This window comes from Zeugodacus cucurbitae, chromosome 3, assembly GCF_028554725.1.
Source record: "Zeugodacus cucurbitae isolate PBARC_wt_2022May chromosome 3, idZeuCucr1.2, whole genome shotgun sequence".
Lineage (NCBI taxonomy): Eukaryota > Metazoa > Arthropoda > Insecta > Diptera > Tephritidae > Zeugodacus > Zeugodacus cucurbitae.
Window position 1 is genome coordinate 5730490 of NC_071668.1, and position 13512 is coordinate 5744001.

A 13512-nucleotide genomic window follows, 5' to 3' on the forward strand; every position below is an offset into this window, starting at 1 on the left:
TGTAATCCCAAAGTAAATCAACAAATCAACTTTCACAAATTCGGAAAAAGAAAGATCTGGATTAAAATAAACCGCGCCGACTTCATTTCATCAGGATTTCCCTTACCATAAACGTGCTAATTGTTATTATGCGAATCAATGCCAGTTCCAATGATTCCAATGAAGAAGCTGCTCATTTCAGTAACGCCGTTGTACCAAACAAATTAATATTTAATAATAATACATGCACTACAGCGCAAAATTCTACAAGCTCCAAAGTGAAAACACTAATCAAACGCTTGCACAATTCCAGTGTTAGCAAACTATACCGAATGGCGTATAAAATAAAAGAGACTGCTACTGTAGGGTGTCATATGAGTGATAGCGTCAACGCATTGACACAGAGATTGAATGCAACGCAAGGCACTTGCTGGTGTCACCTACGAAAGGACGAAGTAAAGTGTGTGAACTGTCAAAGGGCTACAGCTGCCGCCGCGACCTCAACCACAATGGCGACAATGACGACGATGACCACCAGAGTCGCGGCTGGTAGCGCCGAAAGCGCTATTGAAAGTGATATAGAAGATGATGATTGTTCTGATTCTAATTGTGATTCCGATTCGACTGAGTTCGATAATGATGAAGCGGTTGATGGTGATGTTAGTAAAACAGTTACGGAAAATGTATTAGTCGATGACGAAGTGACAACGGTTTTGAATGGTGCTAAATTTAGTCAAATAATGAATAAGTTTCAAAGTAATCGTAATAATACTGCTAGTGATTCTAATAAATGCAAAACAGCATTTGCAAATGCTAATGTTAATAAGCATAATGGGAAAACTGTTTATAATAATGAGAAACGTAATAGTAATAGTAAGAATATAGTGTTTAGTGAACGTAGTCCAAAACTCGCAACTGTAAATTTAAGCCAAAATATTAGTAGTAGTACTAGTAGTAGTAATTTAATTGAATGTAGTGAACAAACAAAAACTAACGTGAATGGTACAAATACAAATTCGACATTAACGGATGAAGCGAAACACAGTGATGCTGAGTGCCGCGCTCAAAGTGACATTCTTTCCAAAGCGCGTGCGCAACTTCTCGTCTTCTGGTTGGCATTTGTCGCTTTTTGTGATGCAGTTACAATTAAACATGATGATCCGCGTCTCAAAGATGCACGGCAACGTCAAACATCTCAGCAGAAAACAAGTGAGGAGCAACAGACGAAATCGAAAGATTCACAAACGTTGCCTGAAAATACAGATGCTACTTCGAAACCAAAGCCGTCTCGTCATTTAAAGCTGCTGACCAATCGTAAATTGATCTTTCTGTTTATTGTCTGCGTGTTTTTCTCCTGCCTCAATCGCATTGAAGGCCGTCCGAATAGTTTGCCACAACAAAATGTGATTACAGATGGTGCCCCCGTCACTTTACCGACCCCGGCGGCTGTTGTCGCTGCAACAACGACAAAAACTGCTGGACAGGGCGAAAGCGGTGCAACAACTGCGCGTTTGACGGTGAGTAAAAGTTTTTGTTATTCGTATTAGTATTAAATCATAACTACATTTTCATATTCCAAATGTGCATATTCAGATTTCGAGTGATTGTCTATTAACTAGCAATTTATTTAGGGTAAATATTCTAAAATGACATATGATAATAGTTTGCTTGATTGATATTTCAAATTATTAATAAGTCCAAACAGTTTGTAGACTAGTATCAAGCAACGATTATATGTCTCATACTCGTGTGTTGCTTCGTAATGATAGCGTAGCTTTTATATAACCATATTCAAATGGAATTTCCTTTCAGTGCTCTTATATTGCAACCTTGAACTTGAAAGTGTTTATTATGAGCACGCCGGCAGCTAGCAAACATAGCAACTATTATCTATTTAAACATATTTACTCGTATATATGTATAGGTATGTATGTCTATGTATTAGCAGTATCCGTCAGGCAAATGCAACTCAAACACACTTGACTGACTTTATTAGAAACTATTCTGTGTGCAAATAAACGTGAAACACTATGTGCATGTGTGTGTTTGTGGATGGTGGTAATATAAACTGCAGATGCAATGAAGCATCAAGCGACAAAATATTTGCACATCTTTAATACATGCATACATATATGTATGTCTAGATACGAGTATATACAAAGCTTCCAAGTAGAAGTATGAGTAATAACGTCATTACCAATTTTAGTTTTTATTGCTATTTATAGTCACATACATGCATTATACTTTATTGTATTCCCCTATGATTTGATGATGACAAATATTCTTATAAACATATTTACATACATGCATACATTATAAAATTTAAATTTTTCTCACTAGTCAACTATGTAAGCGTTTTATTATTCGTTTTCTTAGTAAATTTCGTAACTTCCGCATAAAAAACAAATTCAATTGAATCCCTATAAGCTGTCACTTGCATACATACATACGAGTACATCTAAAGCTAGCCGACAAATTTTCAATCGATTTAAATTAAGCCTGGAAAAATTCCGTTGCTTTTGTTATAGCGGAAAGGTAACAGTTATTTAAATGCAATTTTGTAAATATTTGCATTTGTATTGGTGACTTGACCGACAGTTTGTAGCAAAATTCTTTTGTTGCGATTGATTATGAAATTTCGCTGACAATTGAGAGAAATTAGTAAAATTACTTTTCATTTTTACAATGTGTCAACCAACATAGGTATTGCACGGAATATATTGCACAATTCAATTGTTGCAATATTGCTGTATTATTTCAGGTTTATTCCAATCATGCTTGCCTGAGTTTGAAAAAGTTAGGGAAGCTTAGCCCTTGTTAGATATTCAAAATTCGATCTTGTTCTTCAATATAGCTGTCTTTTTAGTCTCTGACTCGATGACTCCTTTTTTATTGTCTATAAGTTTCTTTTGAACGTGAATTCTGTGGAGGCCTGACGATCGTACAAAAGGTTACAAAGGTTCTGAAGAATATTTGTGAAAACAGAATTATTCGTAGTCCAATGCATAGTAAAGCACTTATTTTGCATACCCAAAAACTCCAAAACGATATCTTCAGTGTTTTTTCATGATATCTTTTAAAGCTATCTCGAAAACAACTTAATTTTACAGTTATTCCGCTTTTTAGTAACACAACAGCCTCTTGTGATAGATCACTTCGTTTTGAGTGCTCTTATCCTCCGTGCTTACAGTAGTTGGATCTATACTTTTGGTCGCAGACTCGGCGATAACTTCTTTAGGTCTGAGGATAAGGAATCTCTTGAGGTCTGAGGATAGGAAACTTGTACTAAAGTTATTCGAAATCATTCTGAGTTTTTTATACTTTTATTCGATCCTTATTCTTACCAACTGCTCCCACAATAGTAGGGTTAACTTAATGAGAACGGACCCGGATTTTTAACCACCTGTGTGTGAGTGCAAACTTGGCATTAATCTTAAACATGTTTCTTTCGTTACAACAAAAACAATTTGATCCATAGAAAAAGGAAAGTATACACATGTCTCTTGAAGCTTAGGTCTAACTACAAAATATAACGATCGGTAGAAATGTTACAAACTTAGTAACCAGCCTGGTACACACGCGAAATGAATAATTATTGTTTTCATATGTGAAGTGTGCCAACATGAAGATCGATTAATTTTTTCACTGAAATTAGTTTTTTTGTTAACTATAATTATGCTGCAACTAGTGACTAGACACAAATAAATTAGTGACTCTATGCCTGATATGTATTATTGCTCTAACATATGTATATATGATGCCGTTCAATGCAAAATATGCACGCTAATAAATCAAAAAGCAGCATTGTACAAATTTATATGCATTAATAGCCAAGTAATATTTATTAAATATATTTTTTATGAAGTTGCACAATGCAGTTCGAGTTGGTTATATTTGGTTTGACAGTCAACTTCCAGTGTTAACTAGATTTTGGCGCGATTGAGGCCAAACGCTTGTAGCAGCGTAAAGTTGGCACAAAGCGAAATGGTGAGCATGCCTATGACCATACATGCATATTTATGTATATACATATATGCATATACGATGCAAGTCTGGGTCGACTTCAAAATCTGTTTTTCTTTAATTTTTATTCATTAAACTCCAAGATTTAACATTCAATCGCAATCGTTCTGTGTCCAAACACGCGCTTACCTTTTTGCCGCTGCTGTTGTGTTCAGTTTAGTTTTATTTTTTTTATATAAGGTAAACAAGAGCTTTATTCTTAAGCGTGTTTTTAAATGGTCTTAATTATTCTTATGTGTAATGCTGCACTTGTCTTCAGTGTTAACGTTTTTATAAAAAGAATTTCTGTGTTTAATATTTCTCCGACACTTACAAGAGTTAACTACGCAAAAGAAGTGAGAAAAAGCTTTTGAGCCTACCCAATAATCACATGTATGAGTGCTATTAAGTAGTCTTAGTTACCTTGCAGAAACCTTTGATAATTTAGGAATTATAAATAACTCAGCGACGCTGAAACTCCAATTTCCTAGTGTTTGACGTAATTTGTGATAGTTGGTAATAAGCTTTGTGATATTTCAAAATTTTTCAATTGATCACAAATAATTCAGAAAAATGCTAAAAATGTGTAAAATCACATTATCGGCGCTCTTGTCGGTCACAGCGTTTCTTTTTTATCAGTACTAAAAAGCCTTTGTGTTATCAAAATACTGAACTCATTCTCATTTCGAATTGAGTTATTGTAATTAAAACTTAATTCCATAATGATTGATAGTGTGCTGGCGTCTGTTTTTTTTACAAAAAAATATTAAATGTCAAAGAAAATATATGTGCTCATGCTTTTGCTCGAGGTCACATTTGTTCCGAAAATTTTATATAGATCTAAGAAAATCGTTTATGAACATAAAAACTGAATAATTTCCATAATTTCATTATTTACCTTTGAACATTTATTTTAAGAAATATCTTTCGTTTTCCAACAGGTCGGCGCTGGCGACAGTGATGGCAATAAAATTGCACTTCAAACAAACGCTTTAGCACCAGAGCCTACACCTAGTGATAAACCAAAGGAAGTCGATACACATAGACCACCGATAATGATATCAGCACATGACGATGATGATCCATATGCGCACAGACCGGATCGGTATCCACTCTCGCAGGTTGATTTTGATCGCGTGAAAACGCCATTTATAATCGGCATTTGGATACTGTCAGCGAGTATAGCGAAAATTGGTGAGTACTAAAAGCATTTCAGCGTTGCATTTTATATATTTACTGTAAATAAAATTATGTGTAAAAGTAAATCAATTAATGGAAGGGATTAGCGTGTATAAAATATTCATGCGAAACTATTTTTCAAATGAAACTAATGTGATAAACGATACAGAGTACACAGTAAATATCTAAGTTAATTATTTAATTGACTGCAAGCAAGTAGCGCTGACTCATATTAGCTGATAAATTAGTATTTTGTACCGTAAGCTAGATATATATTTATATCATATATAGTATTATTGTGCAAATTTTGCGTAAAATAAAAAAAACAACAAACAAATTATAAATAATTTGCTTTGTATAATGCGTGTTAAATAGGCCCGTACGCCTAAATGTATGCTAATACAATAACTCTACCCTAGTAACAGTAATAACAGCCTTGCGTGTTTAAATGTTGCACTTTTCATGCCTTTGCGTAAATTTTATCGGTTTTGGGTATGAAAATCGTGACGTCGCTATGTCAATAACACGATAACGGTGACTAAGCGCATAAATAACACTGCTAACACAGTTCGGGGATAGACCATGCCATACAAAAGCCTAAATTTAATCGATAAACTTTTACTCAAACTTTGTATTTTATGAAAATACAATATTACTATTATTTGAAATTGCTAAAACTATTATAAAAGTTAGTAAATTGCTATTTAACATACCCAAAGCATTATTGACTAAATTTGAACTAGTGTTGACGCATGAGCTTTATAGATTTTATGCCATTTGCACAGTGTCTATTTGTCAAATAAGTTGTCCTTGGCTTTCGCATTTCATTTCAAGGACATTCACGCCTCCAACACCATACAGGCAACACAACACGCTACACTAAAAAAAAAAAACAACAAAAAACAACAAAAAAAATGAAAACACATAAATACTAACAACTTTTGTCGGTTGCGTGTTCCAGTTTGAAATGCTTGTACACAAAACCAAATGGGTGCATGCCCATGCTATATATACAAATTTTTACACTTGGCAACCTCCAATATGCTCTGATATTACCACACTTTGCTGTCTGGTTATGTCGTGGAGTGGTTTATGTATTTACCTTTTGGCAACCAAATTTGCTAGTTTGCCAGTGTACATACTCGTATTTATTATCTGCTGGTTCTGTTTGTTGTTTTGGTAATCTTGCGCAAATTGAATGTGCAGTAAACGGCTTTGTCAGGGATTTCACAGCTATGCAATTTCGGTTACGATTTTCCGTCGTTACATTAATGCGAATCTGAGTGCTGCAATCTTTCACAAATTTCGCCAAAAAATCTTTAAAAATAAATAATTTAAAGACACTTAAGAATCAATGGATTTCAAAAATTTTAAAGAAAAACTAAATGACAGGCCATAACAACTTAGTACAGAGCTATTAAATTTTGTTAGCAAAATGCTTCTATTATATCGTATACAAGCAAATAAATTTAAAATAATATTTTGAGTGCAAAATTATATATTTCAGATAATTTGGTTTGTGAACGTGCAAAGCACAATAGCAACCAATTGCATTTTCAAAATCCAAATATTTATTTGCTTTGTATTGTAATATTTCTTTCCATTACACACTGGTTTCGCCTAATGAGTTGGAAAATAAATCTGTCATTTATTATTTTGTTTTCCTACCGAAGTACGCTTACATGCATAAATGTCAAAACATGATTCATGGCTTTATTGTTGTGGCAACAATAATTTGTTATTTAATTTATACACAAGTTTTCACATAAAATCAATCGAAATTTTAGCTTATATTTTTTTTAGTCAAATAATTGGCACTTGAAAGCATTTATGCTCCAGAGTTAATATGTACTCTTTAAACTAATTGTTTCCCTAAAATTTCTTTGTCATACTTGGGTATTTTCAAGCTTTATACAAGCATATTTTTAATCAGATTTAGTATATTTGATTTGGTTTCCTCTTGAGCATATTTCCAACATTGACCTGATTATTGCGTAGTTTATCATTGGCCTGCATTTTCTTGATGAAAAAATTGCCATTTCAGCAGATACCCGTATCCAAAACACTTCACATGCTCTACCTTTTGCCACTTGTAAGCTTACACATTTTCATTATACAGTGGAAATTTCGACAGTTTCCGAAACAACCGTATAACTGTTCATTTGATGATTACAACAAATCGAACTAGTACAAAACGGATGACTAGTGAGCCAGTTCATGATTAGTTTTTGACGAAACCTTTACCGCTTTAAGACACAATCGTTTCGAAGCTATAATTTGCATGAATGAACCGCTCAAGTGTAAATAGTATTCATATAACAGCATATGTTCTTGGTTTAACATGCACTTTTAATACAAAATTCCATACAATTAATTAAAGGCGGGCTATGTCTTCTCAAATACATCAATCTCTTAGCAAGCTGTATAAAACTTGATTTATACCTCTGGGTATAAGTATGAACTCAAGCGTTTTAAAGATTGTTAAGTCACCGACTGCGTACGATGTGTGTTCAAAAAATAACGGGAATTGTTATAATACTCTAAAAACCTTGATACTCGGTAACTTTTTACTATTCCTAAGAATAAAGTGCCGTTGTAGTTCAAACATAAGAGAAATCGCTATCTCAAATAAAATCGAGTCTGAGAAGTGTTTGGACGATTGGAAAAACCGCTAGCTTAAGTGCATAATAATATAAAGTCGAATAAAGACTATTTTGGAGGCGTAGACGATCAAATATTTTTTTTTTTCAAAAAACGTAAATTCCCATTATTTTTTGAACACACCTCGTATGTCTAATTTCCAGTTGTGGGTGAATTGAGATATTCTGCAAATTGCCTTTGAACAGACACACTTTTACATACATTCAAGTAAATTTATTTCGTGTGCAGATATTTCAAGTGGATTCGTAAACATATTCAAGAACAATAAAAATCAATAAACCAAAGCAAAGTAGTAACGTTGAAAGCAAAACAAAAAAAAAAGAAAAACATTCAAAGAAAATGCGCATATAGTATATGCATACATAATAAATGTACCGACAAATATAAATAATACTATAAAGTCGATTCTAAATCGTCTAAACACTTGTTTAGTTGGCTAAGGGAGGAAATGATAACATACAATGTACGGGTATATATATTTGTAGGTTGTCATATTAATATATATATATTTTTTGTGTACATACTTGATTATATTTGCTTGTCCCTTGTTGAATGTAAAATGTATGTATTTATGTATTTGCCGAAACACTCAATACTTTCGTTAGATTTCTTGTTGTATTAAGTAAATAAGAGTCACTTAATGTTGCAGTCCTGTAGTACTCTACTACTCCACTGGCTACTCAGCTATTTATATAGCTAATTTGTATTATTTACCACTTTACCTGCCACTTTATGCGTGTTCTGATATCTGGTGTCTTAAAAATATATATTTTTCTACTTTGTTGCAGGTTTTCACATGACACCGAAATTGCATCTCATCTTCCCCGAGTCCTGTTTGCTGATCGTTGTTGGTGTTATTATTGGTTTTGTGCTGTATTTCTGTACGGATGTCGCCGTCTCACCGCTTACACCCAATACATTCTTCTTCTATATGCTGCCGCCGATTATCTTGGATGCTGGCTACTTTATGCCGAATCGTTTATTCTTCGACAATTTGGGCACAATCCTACTGATGGCTGGCATCGGTACTGTCTTCAATACTGCAACCATTGGTAAGTGTAAAATGTATATGTATATAGACTTAACTATTAAAGCCTGACATTAAAAAATACTTAAATTGTAAAACTGATATGAGAAGCAAGGCTAAAGCAAACGAAAATTAGCTGCGCAAGTCTTTCAAGAAAGTTACATAATAAATTTCGCCGATAAATTGATTAAATTACGCGGATCCTTTATGTTAATTGACAAGATAATGCTGTTCCCACATTTTAAAAATAAATTACGCGGTTTCTCTATCTTAATTTACTAAATTAAGAAGTTCCTATATGTTAATTGACTCAATTTTGTGGCTACTTTATAGTACTTGAAACTATTAGGCGGTTCCTTTTTGTTCATTGACTAAGCGGTTCCCACATGTTAATTGGCTTGAGGTTCCTAAATGTTGATTGACAAAATTAAATGTTTCTTATATATTAAGTGAGAGAATTTGGAGGTTCCTGTGTATTAATTGATTAAATTAACTCGTTCCTTTATATAAATGGACAAAATTAAGAAGTTCGTACATGTTAATTGAATAAATTAAGAAGTTTCTAGATTTTAATTGAACCAATTAGAAGGTTCCTATATGTTTATTTACTAAAAGAGAAGCCTCTATATGTTAATTTACTAAATTAGGAAGATCCGATATATTAATTGAGTACATTAAGCAGTTCCCATATGTTACAATATTTAGATACTCTATTTTATTGACAATATTAATCAATATAAATCATAGTTAAAGATTTTGATCATTTATTTATTGGCTTATGAGTTATTACCATTTCATCTTAAATGTTACGCACTGTTTGCTGCGTATGCCTTACTCGATCCATTTTGCTGTGTGGCGGCATCCATGCACTTCAATTCAATTAATTGCGGTGCATGCCAACAAATTGCTTAATGCGATTGTGAAATATGAAGCGCCATCAACGGAGTACATGCGCCGCTGCCAGTCAGACGGTCAACAAAACTTGTACTTATTTGTTTGTGTTTGTTTGTTTGCATTTTTTTTATTATGTCAGCTTACGAGTATACCATGCACATGCATAATGTGCAATATGAATGCACTTTGCCATTGCATTTATAGTAGTTTTATTTGCTTTTCCCAAGTAAGCACACACACGTTTGTAGCGGGGCAACAGCAGCGTGTGTTCACAGCTTAAAACCAGCAACAGCAACAACTCGCAGCCGGAGGGGCTTGGTCTGTTTGTTTGTTGATTTTTCGTTCTGTTTATTAAGTAATTTTTAGAAAGACTCTCGAGAGCAAAGTCAGTAAGGAAATGGGTCGTTTAGATGGAAATAGAAGTAGTATGCTTCCCTGTTGTTATTATTAAATGGAACGACATGGCTTAATGATCACAAAAAAGTTTAAATTATAGCTATTCGCTTCAAAGTTCAATACAATCGCAGCGTTCAATTGAAATTCAATTACTCAATTCTGCAATAATTGTTAATAGATAGCAATTTTTTTCTTAAAGCCGTAAAGAAACAAACTTTGTTAGGTGTTAAATTTTATTACCTGCACGGTTCAAAGGATCCTTTTTAAGAAAGTATTCGCGACGAAATTTGATGAAAACTTCACGGATTTTAGATCTATCATTCGTATAAATTTGTTCGCCCCTGCCTGCTGAGGGGCGACGGAGAGAGAGGGAAGGAAAAGCTTCATTTGATTTGATCATTTGTTTGGAATAGAGAACCAATTCAGCTTTCTCATAATGATAATAGCTTGTAGTTCTAATAATATAAGTAATATTTTATTTTTAACTCTGAAATAATTCGCTCTATATTTCTTGACGAGCGTAAATTATGATTACAAGAAGTCAAAGCGATAAAAAAAACTCAAAGCACAAAAGCACTAAATTGCGCTCATCTTCGGCACGTGCAACGTGGTGTGGTGTCTTTATGTCGCGCAGCTGGAAAAATATTTTCTTGAATGCAATACAATTTTCTTTTATTATGCAGTACATGCTATTTCTAGCATCATATATCTATATGCTAGCTATTTAGCTCCATCAAAATATATATGTATGTATATTAATTTGTTCGTATGGTTAACTGGCAAGAAGAAGAAAGCGAATATTATTCTTACTGTGAAAGTAATAATCCGCTTAATAGTTATTACTTAGGCTATATTCGCTTAAAGTGTTTCAAAATGTTGAAAAATTTACAAAAAAAAATTAAATAAAAAAAATTATGAAATTATTAAATTTTGGCAAATATATTCACTCAAGCATGCAGCTACAAATTTGTATGTCAGCGCATAATTTAAATGCATTTAACCGTTCGTCCATCAGCACCTGCTCAGTGACAAAATTGTGATTGGTCAGCATTTTCATTTTCATTTTCATGGGCAAGGCTGCGCAGTTTCATTGGGGAAAATCGCTTTTGACAAATCAGTTTTTTTTTTCTCACATTAAAATATGTCTATTATAACGTAAATGCATTAATAGTGAAAACGCAAAAGGCCAACAGTTATGCAACAGTTTGACGTTGGTGCCGCTTTTGACTGACGTTGAATGGAAAATTGCTCAGCGGCTTCCATTCATCCCACGTGTAGCGAATGAAAGCGGAAAATAGTTTACAATTTTTGAGCAATACAGCAAATAAATTACAGCGGTACAATGGAAGCAAAATGAATTTTTTCCTAGCATAAAAAAAATTCGTGACTCGTTTGTGTCATTCTCTGTATTGGCAGTAAGTTGCACGATTCAGTTTTCTATCACATTGATAGCCATTTCATATAAATTTACCACATTAAATATTAGATATGCACTGTGTCGCCTTAGCTGTGATCTCGACGTAATTTACAATGAACTCGTTAATAATCTCTAATTGATTGTGTGTACTTACAAGTATCATTAATGTGTACGTGTGTAATATCTATTGTCAGCTGCACTTTCACTTAACTTATCGTTGGCGCTTAACAATAATAAACTATTAATTAATCAGTAAATAGTTTATTTATTATCAAGTTGTATGTGTACTTTGCCAGAAACATTTTATTGGCTAGCTACTCACATGTGTCTAAACAACTTAGCAACTTTAAATGCATTACACTTACGATGAATAATGCAATCGTCATAGCAATTTGATAGTGTTTGCTTATATGTGTGTACAAATGTAATTTTTACATGCTTTTGCAATGAGTAAACATTTAATATTTTTTTTATATTAAGTGAATAAACACAAATAAAACTAGAAATTAAAAGAAGTCAAGAAATAATGAAAACTGAACTTTTTCTGCATATATTTTATAGAAGCAATTTATATAGTGTAAAATGATATTTAGACATATAAAATTATATACTTTCATCAAATAATGCATAACATGAAAGCATGCAACATATTCGACTTTCACAAAGCAGTTAAAATTCTGAGAATCACTGTGCTGCTAACAGTTTATAACCATACCAACAAAGTTGAAGAAACACTTTTAAGTTTTTTTTTTATATTCAAACAAGGTCTCATATCAAATAATTTATCTACTGACACCAGTCGCTTCTGCATTTTTATACCTGCTCTGCTCTTGTTACAACACTACAACTGTCAGTGACAGCAGAAAAATGCTTAGTAAAGTCAACATGAATACATTTGGTTGTGTGTTTATCAAATGCATAACCACTCACGTTGCATCCGGAATCTGGCACTTGACTGTTCTGTGACCCCTTGGCATCAATACAAATACAACAACATACGCCCATTTCAATTTGAAGTCATTGCACGTGCGTCAAAATCATAAAATATGGTAGCTAACATGATTTTCATTCAAATGCATACATATGTATTTGTTTAGACACACGTACTTGCATGCCTGCAAGTTGTGAAAGCTGCGTAGGAAAGTAGCAGAAACATACAAGAAAAGCAGTTTGTAGTTTTCGAAAGACTATTCTTGTACATGGCTGGCAACATGTTGAACAATTGGTAGTTGTTGTTATTGTTTTTACAAAGAAGTTTCACGTTTTTCATGTCTAAAATTTTCAAAATCATATGTGACTACAGCTGTATGATTATCATATAGAAAAATTAGCTTTAAATTATAAATCTTTAAACGTATATACTTTTTATTTATTTAAAGGTCTCTCACTTTGGGGATGCGGTCTAACCGGTCTCTTTGGACCCGAAGTTCCACGGTTTTTGGATACCTTTCTCTTTGCTGCTCTTATATCTGCTGTTGATCCTGTCGCCGTTTTGGCAGTCTTCGAAGAGATCCATGTTAACGAGGTGCTGTATATAGTGGTGTTTGGCGAATCGTTGTTGAACGATGCTGTGACAGTAAGTTGAAAAAATCAGTTTGATTGCAGAATATGGTAATCATTCATTTATCATTCATATAATTCATTCATATGGTATCATTTCATTTATTTGTTATATATATTTCTTCATGTATTGAATCTATTTATGAAAACGTTCCAAATTCATCTTAAAACGTATTTTACGACTTTTTTTCGAAAATCTCCTGACAGTTATAAGACTCGATATTAAAATATATTTCCATTTCAGGTCGTAATGTATCATATGATGGAAGTATACAACGAAATCGGCATATCAAATATAATAGCTCAAGATATAGCGAGTGGTGTAGGTTCATTCTTTGTGGTTGCCATTGGCGGTACAGTTATTGGTAAGTATTACATTACGTTTATTTGCATCAAA

At 33.2% G+C, this 13512-nt stretch overlaps 1 protein-coding gene across 10 annotated transcripts in view; it reads left to right on the forward strand.

The window, feature by feature from the left end:
- The first annotated feature begins 119 nt into the window (after window positions 1–119).
- LOC105214187 (sodium/hydrogen exchanger 3) overlaps window positions 120–13512 on the forward strand; it is a 40445-nt gene continuing 27052 nt past the window's right edge. For all 10 annotated transcript variants that reach the window (XM_054227840.1, XM_054227842.1, XM_011187459.3 and 7 more), the window contains exons 1-5: window positions 120–1496; window positions 4923–5175; window positions 8610–8873; window positions 12935–13131; window positions 13360–13480. In XM_054227840.1, the coding sequence (XP_054083815.1) occupies window positions 129–1496; window positions 4923–5175; window positions 8610–8873; window positions 12935–13131; window positions 13360–13480 (2203 nt within the window). In that variant the 5' untranslated portion in view covers window positions 120–128. The remainder of the gene's footprint in view (window positions 1497–4922; window positions 5176–8609; window positions 8874–12934; window positions 13132–13359; window positions 13481–13512) is intronic.